This window comes from Anopheles bellator, chromosome 2 (assembly GCF_943735745.2).
Source record: "Anopheles bellator chromosome 2, idAnoBellAS_SP24_06.2, whole genome shotgun sequence".
Lineage (NCBI taxonomy): Eukaryota > Metazoa > Arthropoda > Insecta > Diptera > Culicidae > Anopheles > Anopheles bellator.
The window spans coordinates 3,090,878-3,105,349 of record NC_071286.1 but is presented as its reverse complement, the minus strand read 5'-3'; the positions used below and the strand labels follow the sequence as shown (position 1 = coordinate 3,105,349).

The 14,472-nt window shown below is 51.4% G+C and overlaps 3 protein-coding genes across 3 annotated transcripts; 2 read left to right on the top strand and 1 right to left on the bottom strand.

The window, feature by feature from the left end:
- The first annotated feature begins 48 nt into the window (after nucleotides 1–48).
- On the top strand, nucleotides 49–1,519 carry LOC131211881 (origin recognition complex subunit 5). Its single transcript, XM_058205544.1, has 2 exons — nucleotides 49–662; nucleotides 727–1,519. Exons 1-2 carry the CDS (start codon nucleotides 49–51, stop codon nucleotides 1,517–1,519), a joined length of 1,407 nt encoding a protein of 468 aa, XP_058061527.1.
- Nucleotides 1,520–4,266: 2,747 nt separating this feature from the next.
- On the top strand, nucleotides 4,267–6,489 carry LOC131211880 (uncharacterized). The gene is made up of 4 exons (XM_058205543.1): nucleotides 4,267–4,763; nucleotides 4,911–5,928; nucleotides 6,004–6,139; nucleotides 6,317–6,489. Exons 1-4 carry the CDS (start codon nucleotides 4,267–4,269, stop codon nucleotides 6,451–6,453), a joined length of 1,788 nt encoding a protein of 595 aa, XP_058061526.1. The 3' UTR covers nucleotides 6,454–6,489.
- Nucleotides 6,490–6,600: 111 nt separating this feature from the next.
- On the bottom strand, nucleotides 6,601–13,740 carry LOC131208983 (putative sodium-dependent multivitamin transporter). Its single transcript, XM_058201936.1, has 7 exons — nucleotides 13,131–13,740; nucleotides 9,773–9,917; nucleotides 9,002–9,223; nucleotides 8,574–8,914; nucleotides 7,860–8,502; nucleotides 7,349–7,777; nucleotides 6,601–7,220 (listed from the first exon to the last, which is right to left on the bottom strand). The coding sequence occupies exons 2-7, from the start codon at nucleotides 9,884–9,886 to the stop codon at nucleotides 7,134–7,136; spliced, it is 1,836 nt and encodes a 611-aa protein (XP_058057919.1). The 5' UTR covers nucleotides 9,887–9,917; nucleotides 13,131–13,740; the 3' UTR covers nucleotides 6,601–7,133.
- Nucleotides 13,741–14,472: the final 732 nt, after the last annotated feature.

Below are 14,472 nucleotides of genomic sequence, written 5' to 3'. Positions count from 1 at the left end.
TAATTACAAAATATTTGGTTTCGTGCCAGTTTAAGCATTTACGGATAAATGGCCGCAACAGAAAGAAACAACGTGATCGAGGAAATAACGCGCCAATATCCGTGCCGTAAATCGATTCTCCGGAAACTGTATCAGTACTATGGCACGGGAGACCCGTTACCGGCCGCACTCTATCTGTATGGGCACGCCGCAACCGGCAAATCGTCCTTACTGGAGGCGCTTCTATCACAGCTTTCTGGCATCAAACACGTAACGCTCAACACGATCGCTGCGTACACCAATAAACTGTTCTTCGAAACGATCGCGTTCGAGCTGCAAGGGATCTCACTGTCTTCGCACAACGGCTACTCCTACGAGCGTAAGATTGAGTACATGAAGGACTTCCTGGATGAACTGCGGCAACTTGACCGATCGCTTGCGTACGTGATCGTGCTGGAAAATGCGGAACGGCTGAGAGATATGGACTACAACCTGCTGCCAATGTTGCTACAGCTTCCTGAGGCCACCGGACAAAACATCTCCGTAGCGCTGCTATCGTCACTACCGTTTGAGAAATACTACGTTAAGACGGGTTTCCCTCCGATTGTGAAACTGTTCGTTCCTGAATACTCACGCAATGATATGCAGCAGATACTGGTGAACGATTTCGAAAAGGTAAAACATCCGACATTAAGCTGTAACTGATAATCGATCACCGATCACCGATCACCGATCATACCACTTTATTCAGATCAAGCTGGACACGCAGGAACGTTTGCAGTTGAGCGAAGCGAATGACGAGCAGCTGTTACGATTGGAACGGACGCTGACCAAAGAGTTTTACGAAAGCTACGTGAGCATCTTTCTCAGCACCTTCTGGAAGGTGTGCAGGGACATTAGCGAACTGCGGCTCGTGGCCGTGCAGTGTTTTACCCGTTACTACGCTCCCGTCCTGGATGGATCGATCGAGGCGCACGATGCGATGAAGCTGTGGCGCAATATCGTGAAGGTGATGAAGAGTGCACTCAGCACACTGTACATGCGCCTCGGCACAAACAGTCTGGATCCGGTGGACGGTGTCGATCAGCTACGGCAAGCACAGCGTCTGGAGCTACCGTACTACGCCAAATACTTGCTGATTGCAGCCTACCTCGCCAGCCACAATCCGGCCAAGGAGGACAAACGATTGTTTGTCAAGAATCACGGCAAGCAACGGAAACGGATGCAGACGGTGAATGCACGGGCGAAGGTGTCGGAAAAGATGGCCACTCAGCTTGGCCCGAAACCGTTCACCGTCGACAGGCTGCTGGCCATCTTCTACTCCATTCTGGAAGGGCAGCAAGTGGGGCTGACGTGCAATCTGTTGGCCCAGATCGCTACCCTCGTTCACCTGAAGCTGCTTGCGTATGCGTCCGTATCGGACGGCAGCATACTGGAGGGTTCGGCTCGCCTGCAGTGCACGGTGGGACTCGACTTTATCCTGCACATCGGCCGCATGGTGGGCTTCAACGTGCGCCAGTATCTGTGCGACTTTCTCTAGGACTGTATGATCTTTATTAGATAGTGCGGCAGGTCGGACACGTGAATCGTTTCCGCCAGCGTTGTGTCGCGGGCGCGCAACTGGAGTAATCCAGTTTCAAGCGCTTCGTCACGCAGCACGAGTGCGTACGGAACGCCCAAGGCATCGAGGTTCGCGATCTGCTTCCGGTAGCTGCCAACATCCTTAGCTTGCTGGGAGTAGTCTAAGAGCGAGACGTCCGCTTTACGGAGTACGATCGCTAAATGCTTTGCCAGATCTTCGACCTCTGCCTGCCGTGCCCGATCTTAAAATAAATTCATTAAAGAGATGATTAAGCCTCAGCTCCTGTTTTCCTGCTTTCATCACTCACCCTTTACATGGCAGATAATGCCGCACTTGAAAGGGGCTAGTTTTCGGTGAACTCGAACGCAACCTGAGAACGGTGCCGGTTCTAGTGCATCCATCAGCACAGCTAACGTGGCACGGTCAAGGTCTTGGTGAACGCGCACCACAGCTGGAGGAAACGACTTTTTGGCTTTTCCTTTCCCCCGAATGGATAGCTCCTCGGGAATATCGGAGCCTTCTAGCAGACCTCGGGGAAATAGCTCCAACCATTCGAGATCGATGGTTTGCTCGAGTTCCTGCGCTGCCGGTTGCTCGGTAGTGGTACCACGTTCTGTATTGCCGAACCGTGCCCTTATTGCAACCACTGTTCGCTCGCCGTCGTTGCTGCTTTGGGCGTCAGAAATTAGATAACGACCCGGGCCTGACGAGAAACGCATCCACCAGATTTTGCGTTGCCGCTGTGTTTGATGTAGAAATTGTGCTGCCAGTGAAGGTGCGATCAGGTATGTAGTGCACAGGTCAATCACAGTGGGTTCCACTCGCAGGCCGCTTGTAGCCGTTCGAAGTGGATCATCGAAGCTCCGATGTTCGCTGCCGTTTACCTCGAGTGCTACACCAAATGGCAAGCTCAGCGGATAGTTCTGGTATAGGAAGTGTAAGTTTTCGGCCAAGCTCATGCTACCGGTGCCGCGGTACACTGGAACCGTGCTTCCACTGAGCAGTTGGTAGCTCTCTTGACGCAAATTGTTGCGTAGCATTTTGCCGACTGGCGTAAGCGAAAGGCCGCTCACCACTGTCGACCCCCGGTCGTCAAGCGAAAAGTTCATAAACTTGCTACGCCTGCACGCCTCCAAAATATCCCGAAATTTACCAAGACCAGCTTTGGCCATCACCATGATGAGTCCGAATTCGATTGGATAACTGAGCCCCAAGTCATATCAATGTTGCCGAGACCGGTATTACTATCCTTAGAGGCGCGGAAACAAAGGCAAACATTACATTACAAATATGATACAGCTCCGAATAGAAATTTTATTTGCCAATTCCTTAGGTTGTCGTAAACTTGTTACACCATAAATCAAAACAAAAACAGCAGAAGGAACGGTTTTTTGACAGCTCACAGCTGTGACAGCTTCCATCAGAAAACATCGAAAGTAATCGATTTTGACACCTGTGGAATGTAATTGTGATTGCGCGCGCGAATTCCAACAAAAAAAAAGGTATAAATCCAATATTCCGAAAAAGATGTTTTAAAACGAAATTTGTCGTAAAGAACAAGAATGGTCAAGCGAGACTTGCGATTGTGGCCTAGTTTTACTGTGAACAATTTACAGTGCACAGTGCACCACAATCTCATAACTCGTCTTCAAAAAATCGTTGCCAGTTTCATGAAAGAACTATGCACGTTTGTGGAACTATTTGCGTACGTTACGGTGAGAAAAATGTGGGTCGCCAGGAGCAAAAAGAAACATCACATTTCGTGGGTATCTGGGGCCCCGCAGGATTCCCGGTTTGTTTACACCCCGACCCCGTCGACCGGAGGAGCCCGCATTCAATAATCGGCGCCGTTCTTCACGGAACCGCGAAGAACTGCGTGTCGAATCGAAAGAATGTTGCCGGATGACGGTGCACAAATATGCCCTACACACCAAGAACTAGGTCACAGGATGGCAACATTGTCCGCCCGAGGATCGATAAGGTGCGAATTTCACGAGATCCAATAAACTTTCATTTTCAAAACCTGTCTTAGAACGTGCTGAGCGACGTAGCCATTTTTGACCAATTATTTAATAGCATCAGTTTGCGCGACCTGCCTTCGGCGGATTTCCATTGTGTTTCGTTGTAGGTTCCACCCTTCCCCGTTGAACCCGTCGTTTCGCTAAACTAGGTGGGCCTCGTGGTACACGCAACGCGACTAGCGTCCTCCGGCACAAGAAGGACAGCGTGAAACAATGACCGGCAGCCAGTTGTTTATGCCCCGGGCCAGAGCGAGACCGGCGGAACCAAACAACGGTCGAGCATGTGGCGCGAATACACACCTTCTTTCGAGTTAATTCTATCCACGGGGTGGCTCCCGCTGAATTCTTTCGCGTCCTCCCTTCTTGGCCGACAGTTTTATAAAAGAAGATCACCTGGTCGTCAAACGGGTTAGTCGTTGGACGAACGTGTCCCGTGTTTGCCGCGTTTGCCGTGCCCCGCCAAAGCGCCAAGAAACGAACAGCAGAACAGAGCGCCAAAGAGCGCCGCGTGCAGAGTGTGATGTGGTGTGTTTCAACTGTTCCCCAGAGGATTGGCCAAAAGCACACAAATTAGCGCTCCGGGGAACCACCAGATCATTAATGGACAATCATTTTTTGTGCGATCATCCCGGTTCATTAAGGCGCTGATCGTTCGTTGAACTCGTTCGGAGCAAGTGTGCAAACATGTGCGTGATCCCGGTGGGCATATTATTAATGGCGGCGATCATGAGTTATCATCCGAGTGTGGCTCAGTTCTACAGTTTGAGCTTCGGGACGGACGAAAGCTTCACTGTTTCGAACCAGCCACCACCACCGCCGCCGCCGCCGTCAGCACCGAGCGCACCCGTAAAGCAGGAATTGCGCCAGAAGGTGACCCCGCTCGATGCGATGATCGACAAAACGAACCATCTCGGATTCCGCGTTCTGCACCAGCACTCGAAGGGTAACAAGAACAACATTGCCTTTTCACCGTGCGCTCTCGCCAGCATTTTGGTCGCCCTGTACGAAGGATCCGCAGGGCGTAGTGCGGCGGAACTGCACGACCACTTGGTGGTGCCGTACGATAAGGATGTGCTGCGCGTTGGCTACCGGGATATCCATCGGCGGTTGCGAAGTTACTTCTACCAGAAAGAAAACCTTCTTAATGGACTCAGCTTGAGCAGCGAAAACATCACGATCAGGTAATTGGCGAGTGCCGGAAGGCCGGATGAAAGCAATGCTTAAGATTGGCCAAGGGAAGGCCAGTCGGTGAAGGTTTCGGTGGGAAATTGAACCTACAGGCAGGGGATTGTTTCATTCTTTGTACGCATTTTTATTGCCGAACGCAGACCCGAGTACGAGTCGGTGCTAAAATTTTACGGCTACGATCTGGAGAGCATTCCGGAAATGCGTATGCAAGCTACAACGCTGCCACCGCCACTCCCATCGACCGCGCCAGAAATGGAAGCGGATTCCACGACCAACAGCGACACCACGACCGATGACGTTAGCAACTCAACGGAACCAATGGAAACGACCTCTCTTGAAGGGGCCGGAACGGTTTCCGAAGAACCGACAACGGTACCGGCTGGCGGCGAAGAAAGTTCTACGGAAGGCTTGGAAGGGTCAGGGGGTAGCACGGCATCCGATGCGGCACCGACTGAAGAGACGATCGTTCCGGACACGGAAACGGTGACGGAAGAAGCACCAGCCGAACCGACGCCCGGACCGGAAGAAGCACCCGAAGAGGGTGGAGAAAAACGACGGCGAAATCTGCGGAAACGGGGCAAACGGCTACTTCACCGGCAACAGTCCGGTTCGCCACACCGACGCCGTTCGTTGCGTATGAAGCGCCAGCCAGAAGAAATCGACATCGTGGGCCACCAACGCTTCCTGCAAAATTTTCTCTTCCAAGACCTCGTCCCGACCGGTGCGCCGCCGACAGAAACGTTGCTCCCGGCAGCGGGTGGTTCCGAGCGGGTGAACCCGTTTCGGCATCCCCAACCCGAACCCGAAGAGTACCGTTTGCTGGATGACACGATCGAGCACAATTTCTATCTCACCGAAACGGAGGTCGTCCGGGTGCCGTACAAGGTTTACAACACGATCCTCAAGTACGCGTACATCGAGGGGCTTCATTCGACCGTAATAGAGCTCGAGCTGGACTCCGAGGATTACAAGCTGCTCCTCATCCTGCCCGATTACGAGTACGGGCTGGGCAATGTGCTCAAGCTGTTGCAGGTTGGCGAGAACGGCGTACCGAATCTGCGCGACATTACGAGCCAGATGAGCCCGACGTGGGTTAAAACGATCGTACCGAAGTTTAACCTCAAAGGCAGCATCGTCCTAACGAGCGACCTGCAGAATGTAATACCAGTTCTGGGCTGCCAGGACGAAAGTGATTCGAAGTAAACAAATATCATTTCCCCATTTTTCTTGCAGCTCGGCATCAACGACATCTTTGAACCAGCGCGGGCCGACTTCACGCTCATGACGGAAGATCCAACGATCTACGCCAAGCACATCGAACAGTCGATCAACATTAACATCCGCACGCACTCGTTGCAGCAACTAAAACGTAATTATGCAACTGGCCACGGTGGCCCTCGTGTCGCGCGCATCGTTATTATGTTTCCACCTGAACGGTGCCCGTAATTGCGGGTCACTTCCGGGGGGCGATGGGCGGCGGCTTCCGGAGTCGGTGTTGGCTGCTGTAAATGTAACTTTGTCTTTTTGTCTTTCGCGCCCCACACAGGTTTTACGTCGCTGTACAAAAATCCGGTCGAGCTCGCCGTAAACTATCCATTTTTGTTCTGCATCTTGGACAACGAGCTCGATTTGGCGCTGATGGTGGGTCGAATACTGAATCCGCTTAACTCGCGTATTCACTAAGCTTCACCACCCTGACCACGCCGAGGAGGCGAAGGTTGAACCACACCCCGAATGCCGTTAAATTCCGTTCCCGTAATAAATATCTCTTGTGAATATGTCTCAATACGCTCAATACGTGAATATGTCTCAATATTGGTTGGTTATGCTCAAATTTACAGACACATCGATTCTTTTATTCTACAACATTGTTTCTAGGCAATATTTAGACTACTTTAATCTGCTGCACTCGCGAGTCTCGCTAAACACTAAGAGTAAGCAACACGGTTGCCGCTCGGCACCAATCTCACCTCTATCGTGACGATCAAGGAGAATATTGGCTGAAGTACGATCGATGCCAAAAGCACCCCGCGATCGGGTGCTTTTTCCCGATCACTCCAACCCCACCGTGGGGTTCAGTATCTACTCTGTTCCCCATTTTGACCAATGCTACTGGAAGACTTTGTATTTCAACGTGTTTTGTTCGTAACCACTTTTTCCCACCGCGTGTCCCTGCCATTGGGGGACACCGCCCTAGCGCACGAGAGCGCTTTTAAGTTTCACTTTTTGTGCGCAATCGTAAACGGGACCGCAAGACTGGAACCGGCGACCTTTTCTTCGGACGCTCCTCGCGTCACTCACACAGCCGTTTCGTGGGGATACGGGAAATAGATAGGAATGTCGCCGAACAAGCGGCGGGCATGTTAGAATGAGCTTGCGTTTTGTTTTTCGGCTGCCGCAGCTATTCCCACGCCACCATTATTGTCGTGCGGGTGCCTTGTAGCGTCAATCTGTTGAGATCGAGAGATCAACGGGCGACGAGAATGAAACGAAAAGAAACAGAACAGAAAAGGGTAAGGGCGATTGGCGACTGGTGGCCGTGGAATCATTTCGAACACTCCAAGGAGTCCAAACGCACATCGCCACCGTTTTCGATGAAAGCGGCCATCCGTTTCTTCATGCGCCTGGCGATCGGGGGCGAGAAGAGTTCCGTGTTGAGGTATAGGTGCTGCTCGTCGAGATAGATACACTCCGCGCCGTGGGCACCACGCCACCGGAGTACCAGACTCGTCCCGTAGCCGACGGTGAACGTTACGAGATACCCGAGCACGCTGAACCACATGTACGACAGGCGGTACATGTAGAAGTAGTCCGAATCGTCCCGCGGAACCACCTCGGATACACGTTGTGCCATGGCCAGTGGTAGCTGGCGCGTTGTTTCATTGTAGCCACCAAACTCCGAGCAATCTTCGACGGAGAAGTTGAGCGTTTTAAGCGGTGGCCGAGGCTGACCGAACCCGATCCAAAGGGAGAACCCAAGGCCGACCAGCAGCCCCGTTATGACGCCCTACAAAACCAGGAAAGGTAGAAAGTGACAATGCGATGCAATGTTGCTGCACGATCCGATGCTCATCCCCCCCGGCACTCACCCGTTGGTTGGCACGCTTGGTAAACATTCCCAGCGAGAAGAGAGCAAACAGTGGGCCACCGACGACGCCGAAAATCGTGAGCGATGCCTGCAGTACACCGCCCATGTTCTGGGCAACGAACGAGACCGCTATGCAGATCAGCCCGTACACGAAGGCCATCACCTTGCTCGGGAAGCTGGACTGCAGATCGGGCAGGGGTTTCTTCTTGAGCTTCTGGTACAACGGTTTCAGGTAGTCCTCGAGCGTGACGGCCGCCAGCGAATTGAGGGCGGCCGAAACGGTCGACAGGCTGGCGGAGAAGATACCGGAAACGAATAGGCCCGGAAGCCCCGGAAGATCGCCCATAGCGTCCACCACGAACAGGGGCATCGTCTGATCGCGTACGGTGATGCGCCCCTGGCGCAGAGGATCACAGGTGCGATAGAAGTAGTAGATTGCCAACCCACTGAACGACGTGCTGAAGCTGAGCAGCGACAGGATGGGCCAGTTCAGCCACAGTGCCTGCTGGGCCGATTTGAGATCTTTCACCGTCTTCAGACGTTGCACTTGCGTCTGGTTCACGGCGTACAGCGAAAGATAGGTAAACATGCCCCCGATCGTCAGGCTCCACCAGGTGTGGCGCGTCGTCGGATCCGGCGAGAAGCTACAAAGAGGGAAAGAGAGAAAAGGAGAGTGAGCACACAGTACTCCAACGACCATCCACTCCGTTCGTACTTCCAAATCTCCAACCGGCCACCCTCGGAGGCCGCATCCCAGATCGGGCCAATACCGCCCGCCTTCACGGCGGCACAGATAATGACCGCGTAGATGGCGGCAAACATTAGCACCGACTGGAACACGTCAGTAAACAGGACCGCCTTCATGCCCCCGATCGTCGAGTAGAACGTGCAGATGCCGCCGATCACCAGGATCGAGTACGCTTGGTCGAGCCCGGTAACGGCCTCCAGGGCAAGGGCCGGCGCGTACACCGCTATACCCATGTACAGGATCATCTGCAGCGTGTAGGCCATCGACGCAGCGAGGCGCGTCGCTTTGCCGAATCGTTTCTCTAAATACTGTCGGTCGGACAAATGAAGGGCCGAATTAGAGGGCAATCAAAACGCACCAGGTGGTGGGGGCCGGCGGCCACGCCTTTGCGGTACCTCGTACGCACTGCAGGCCTGCAGGCGGAAGAATACTGGCAGGAAGAGGTAGGCCGCTATCGGAGTCGCGAGCCCGTACGAAAGGTTAATGGCCACAAACTGGGTACCGAATTGGTAGTTTTCGTTCGAAACACCCAGCAGCGTTACCGCCGACATAAAGCTGGCCATCAAGCTGAACGACACCGGCCAAATCGACATGTTGCGATCGGCCAACAGGTACTCCTGGCGAAAAAGAGGGAGAAAAAGAAAATATTGCGATAAATATTAGGCATCGACGAAGAGGCGGCTTTCTTCGCGTGTTTGTTTCGCCCTCCGCATTTCTCCTCGCCATTCACATGCGGTCCAAAGTCCGGCGCCAGATCATACGATGCGCGCGGCGACGGGCCGTGGATTCCTGGACTAGACGGAGTCGAATTTTGCGCTTCGTAAAGGTGCTTCGCCGCGGGTAATGGGTTTGTTTTGCTTACTGTGCGCAGTTTGTTTCCATGCTTTTCATGCGTGCGCACCTCATGAGGTCAGTTGGACGTGGCTCAGTTTTAACTAACCTAATTGGGGCCGTATAGTGATCACCAACACCGTCACACTCCAGTTCGGTGCGATGGGAAATGGTTCCGTATGATCGTTTATGCTCAACACCATCCAAAGCCGCTTGGTACAACAAAAACGGGTCAGTCTGAACTGGTTTTCCGCTCGGCTGTGTAGGTCTAGGTTACAGGCTAAGGTCACTGACCTTTCTCTCGAATGCGAACCAGCTAATCCCGCGTTACTTACCGTCGTGGTTTTCTGCTTGCCGCCGGAAAACCGGTAATACACACCGATGCCGGCGGACACGATCAGCATCGCGATGAAGACGACATAATCCCACACGCCAAACGATGACGACATGGTGTGTCGGGTTGTGGCACTTTAAATAAGCCTAGAAAGAGACAACATACAATATTGGGTTTTGGTAATTTTTTGAAGTATTAATTTCACAAAATTTTCATCAAAACTGTGGTAAAATAGACCGCTTTTCGAACGCCATTAATTTTGGATAATTAAGTAGTATTTCCCCACCCAGTTGATAAAGCAGTCGATAACGCTCGTCGATGTCCTGTTACATCGTTACAGAAAGCAACAGAAATTAACATTGTATCTGGTCAAGGCCGCTGCTCGGCGGTTGGAGCCCCGGATAAGAAGTGGTATTTTCCATGGCGTGAAGTGGTATTCCATGGTCAAGGTATTAAGTGGAAAGTGTACTTTTTTCAAAAACCTAATTCCAACCTACTTTGATTTCGAGTGAAAGCTCGGCTATCGGTTCGAAGCCTCCTGAGTGTACCTCGCCTGTCTATCATACGAATAATTGGCCAGAGGCCTGGACCGACCGTTACCAGGGCTCGCCGTAACAAAAGTTGGGTGGTGATTAAGCTCAAATCGTTTACTAATTGAAGCATGCATCGGTCAACCGTGTCTCGTCGACGTCTCAAAGCTATCCTAATTAAGTTTGCTCAAACGATAAGATAAGACTTCGTTGCAACAATTGTCCGATCCTGCAGCGATGCAATAGTCGGCTTATGGAACACGTGAACCCGTTATGGGGCGACAGGTCGGCTCTTCGGAATGGCCGTTATCTGGCCGGAGGACGCCATAATTTCAGATTTATCACATATAACACCATTCATAAACCTGTGAAAGGAAAGCATTAGCGCAGAACCGATTCATCAGCCGCGTGATAACACAAACGGCTCTGCTGAGAGATGGTTCCGAGAGGTGTCCGGGCGACAGGGAATCTCCAACAGGGAATAGCATCGAAACACATTCCAATTTTCTGTACGGCTTCTACAAACACGCCTGACGTCGGATCAATGGAACTGGAACTAGCGATAATTAACGTTAGCTGTGTGGACGAAAACTATCCGTCAGACCATCATCTAACGTGTTGTGCAATCAATCCTCCCAGCCGACGGGACCGGCCGATGCCTTTATTGGTCCAATTTGAGTCAGGAGTAAACTAGGGAACAAAGTTCGATCAATTGGCGTGCCGTGCTCCACTCTGTGAATGGGGCGCTATGTTTGGCTAGTTTTTGAGCGGTTCTTTCATGGCCCGTCGAAGCCCGGAATGGCTACCACGTCCATCGATCACACCTCAATCAAACGCGCCTGGGAACCGCCGACGTCTCGATGAGATACATTGTTACGGGACCATAAACCACTTCATTAGACATGACGCGACAGAAGACATGTCGGACAATACTGTAAAACAATTACACGATCGTCCCGTGATAAGACAGCTCATTATCCACACCAGGCCCGGGCAAGCAGCATCTTCTTCTGCCATTCGCCATTGTTTCTTGTCTGCAGGAACGTTTACCGACCGCAACGTGCTTCGACCGTAGATTGCTGGGAATTGTGATAACCGCGGTGACAACCAACCACACAGCAGCAGCACGTTGCTCCCAGATCGTAAACCAACCCTCAGGATGCGGTTAACGATACGTCCGATACGGAGGAAGATCTTTGTGGTATGATACTGCGGACGACGTCACGGCGAATATGAATATGTTGGCCCGTCCGTGAGCACGAGTCCCGGGCGTGCCAAAAGGAAAAGATCTTCCGTCCAGCGGGAATCCGGTGAATGAAGTTTTCCACGGCTTGTGAATGGGATGGAGATGATGATGTCGCGCTTAATGTAGGGCTGCCTCCCCCCAACATGAGGTTTGTGCATTGTAATGGTTTGTTGTTATCGGCTGCGCTAGCTTAGCCTCTAATCACACACCGCGTCAATCAGTGTCCAGTGTTCACAGACCAGCTTGGAGTCGTGTTTTGAGTAAAAACAAACGCTTAAAGATTATGATGATTATGATCAGCGGTCTTTTGTTGATCATTCTTTACTACGTCGCTTATCAATCCTGATTTACAAGGTCTCGAATGGCTTTGAAAGTTACAAAGTAATGGAAAAAAATTATGAAATTGAGAAACGCCGTTACAATCCCCGGTAGAATCGTCCCTCAGTTCCGTACGTTTCCATTAGGCTTTGTGGATATTTTCGGAACCACATAACATTTTTCCACCGCTATTTTGTTGTCTGAGCGCGTCGGCGATCCAAAAATGCCAGCTCTCGTTTGAAACCATTTTTCATTGCACGCTCCATCCCTCAGCAAGGGTTCGGTTGGTTCGGGAATGCACCCGGCAAACAATGCAGCAGTTATCCCCGCTCCGTCTGGCGGCGCCGGTTTATTCTGGTTCGGGTGATTTTCGCGTCGCCTGTTGATGGGGAAAACTCGGCGTTTTCACATTCCTTTTGTGCACGCGAAGAGTGTCTGGCTGAGTGTCTCAATTTTCATCATCGCCTCACATCCCATTGTTGGCTTCCTACGGCCACTCGGGCGGGGAGAACATTTTCGCCACCATTTATCAACCGCTATTTGCAACATTGTATGCACGAAACGAGTGCTGCGTAATCTTGGCACATCTTCCCTGCGTGGCGCTCTACTTTCATTACTTGGCGGATGGCTTTTTTGCTTTTCGAATATTTCTCTCAACAACGTTTCTCAACAGCGTTTTCTGTACCAATTAATTGCTCGGGCACAACTGACGTTGAATCCCGTTCGGTTATAACTTTATTGTTTTTCCATTTCAAGCTCGGGCAAATTGAAATATTGGCGGAAAGGTAAACACTATACGCCAAGTAATGTGTTACCAGTTGCCAATCAGCAACTGTTTAAAACGTTGCACCTTGGCTCCTAATTTATTTCGCTGTCCTTGAAAACTGGCGGATAGTGGCGGAATTTTCCATAACTTGTAAACTCGCTTTTCCTCGGCACTGTTCGTGGCTCCGAATGTGATCACCCGAAACCGGCTTTCGATGCAAATTGCTCGCGGCTCGCGGAGAGAGCAGGTTAAAGTTGTTTCCTTCTCGATCGCGTGGCCCGCGGGACATTGATCTCCGCGCTTCGAACGTTCTGTCCTCACGACAATGACGTCACGTGTCACTACGATTCGCAACCGATGCACCGCGTGTGCGTAGAGCAGGCGCTGAAGATGCCCCCCACTACCCAACGCACCAGCTGACAGCCGTCAATCGATAGTGCGTTTGGGGCAAACGGGGTTGCCTTTGACAACATCCGAACACATTTTGGGCGATACTTACGGGGGGAAATTATGTAAGTAGCAGGCCGCTAAGTACTATGTTGCCGACGGAAATGCGATGAGAAGCGCACCGACTCCACCTGCAGACACACATACACGCACGCTTGTTGGGTGACCTTTGGAATGGTGACCGATCCGCACGGGCGCGAGAGATAGAGGCGCAGGCGAGTGAAGTAAAAATTACACAAAACAAACCTAACGTGCCCGCCCGAACGAGCTACGCCGACGGTGTTCGTCACGCGGTGTCACGGAACCACATTTGGGGACAATTTCAAACGCCGTGCCACTATTTACATCGAAACGCAATGAACACGAAACAGGGCGCCAGCTCGCGCGCGAACCGATTACAAATCACAGTTGTCCTTGACGATACTTGGGATTCTGGGGTGGGCTGTCGCTGATTGCGGAACATATAACACGCGGACTGCCGTTTGCCGATAGGCGGCTGTTTACTTTGGGGAGCAAGATACGGAAACGCGTGACGAGGGACTAGCAGGGATCACTTGTCAAATAATGCACGGTAGCGCGCTGGTCGGGCCAGAAGTGCAACATAGAACCGGGTTGCCGGGAGTAAAAATATCGAACGTAACACAATCTTCACGTAGCACCATCGATAGTACACGAAACCGCGAAGCACAAGCACACACTACTTTCCCGACCAGTGGCAAACGACCGCCTTTCAGAACATTCTTCTACTTCACATCGTGGTCACCGCGGGCAGACATATCATAATCACAGAATAATATTGTGTTATAGTAGTCAGAAAGAAAAATTACTGTTCAACATTCACACGTGTGAGTGAACCTGCGATTTGAACCGAATGAGGTTGAATGAGAAGTGAGAGAAGGAAACCAAAAACTGGCGCTGCTACGAGAGAACAAAATTTCTCACTCTCATGTTTAACCTGACTTTGGATTTTGAAACCTGACCTTTTCCTTCATACTGAGACGGGGTTTCTCACGTGGACTCTCTTCTCTCTTCTCGACAAAGGCCAGACAGAGAGCGTAACAGCGAACAATTGTTTGCTTCTCTCTCCATTTGACAGTTCAGCGGTCCTTCGTCCTTCGTCCTGCGTCGTACTCGGCGTAAGCAAATGATCGTGCGCGGAAATCATATTGAGTAGTTAATAATAATCACGTGCTTATTCCGGTAAGTAATTTAATTCATGTAAAGTTAAGTGAAAAGTAGTGAAAGCGCATACGTTTACATTTTCAGCCATACAATGAGCAAACAAATCATCCTCCCAAGCGATCCCAACGATGGACCGGACGGTCATAAACTGCGGCGGAACGCTTTGCGTAGAGCTCGCTACCTAGTGAAGAAATACGAAGCTGAAGCAAAAA

What these genes read in the sequence shown, in the direction of transcription:
- LOC131211881 (XM_058205544.1), top strand. Translation starts at nt 49, where the DNA reads ATGGCCGCAACAGAAAGAAACAACGTGATCGAGGAAATAACGCGCCAA. An exon ending in GATTTCGAAAAGGTAAAACA is followed by an intron (nt 663 to 726) that starts TCCGACATTAAG and finishes ATACCACTTTAT; the next exon opens with TCAGATCAAGCTGGACACGC.
- LOC131211880 (XM_058205543.1), top strand. Translation starts at nt 4,267, where the DNA reads ATGTGCGTGATCCCGGTGGGCATATTATTAATGGCGGCGATCATGAGT. An exon ending in AGCGAAAACATCACGATCAG is followed by an intron (nt 4,764 to 4,910) that starts GTAATTGGCGAG and finishes TGCCGAACGCAG; the next exon opens with ACCCGAGTACGAGTCGGTGC. An exon ending in TAACGAGCGACCTGCAGAAT is followed by an intron (nt 5,929 to 6,003) that starts GTAATACCAGTT and finishes TTTTTCTTGCAG; the next exon opens with CTCGGCATCAACGACATCTT.
- LOC131208983 (XM_058201936.1), bottom strand. Translation starts at nt 9,886, where the DNA reads ATGTCGTCATCGTTTGGCGTGTGGGATTATGTCGTCTTCATCGCGATG. An exon ending in GGCCGGTTGGAGATTTGGAA is followed by an intron (nt 8,503 to 8,573) that starts GTACGAACGGAG and finishes CCCTCTTTGTAG; the next exon opens with CTTCTCGCCGGATCCGACGA. An exon ending in CCAAGCGTGCCAACCAACGG is followed by an intron (nt 7,778 to 7,859) that starts GTGAGTGCCGGG and finishes CTGGTTTTGTAG; the next exon opens with GGCGTCATAACGGGGCTGCT.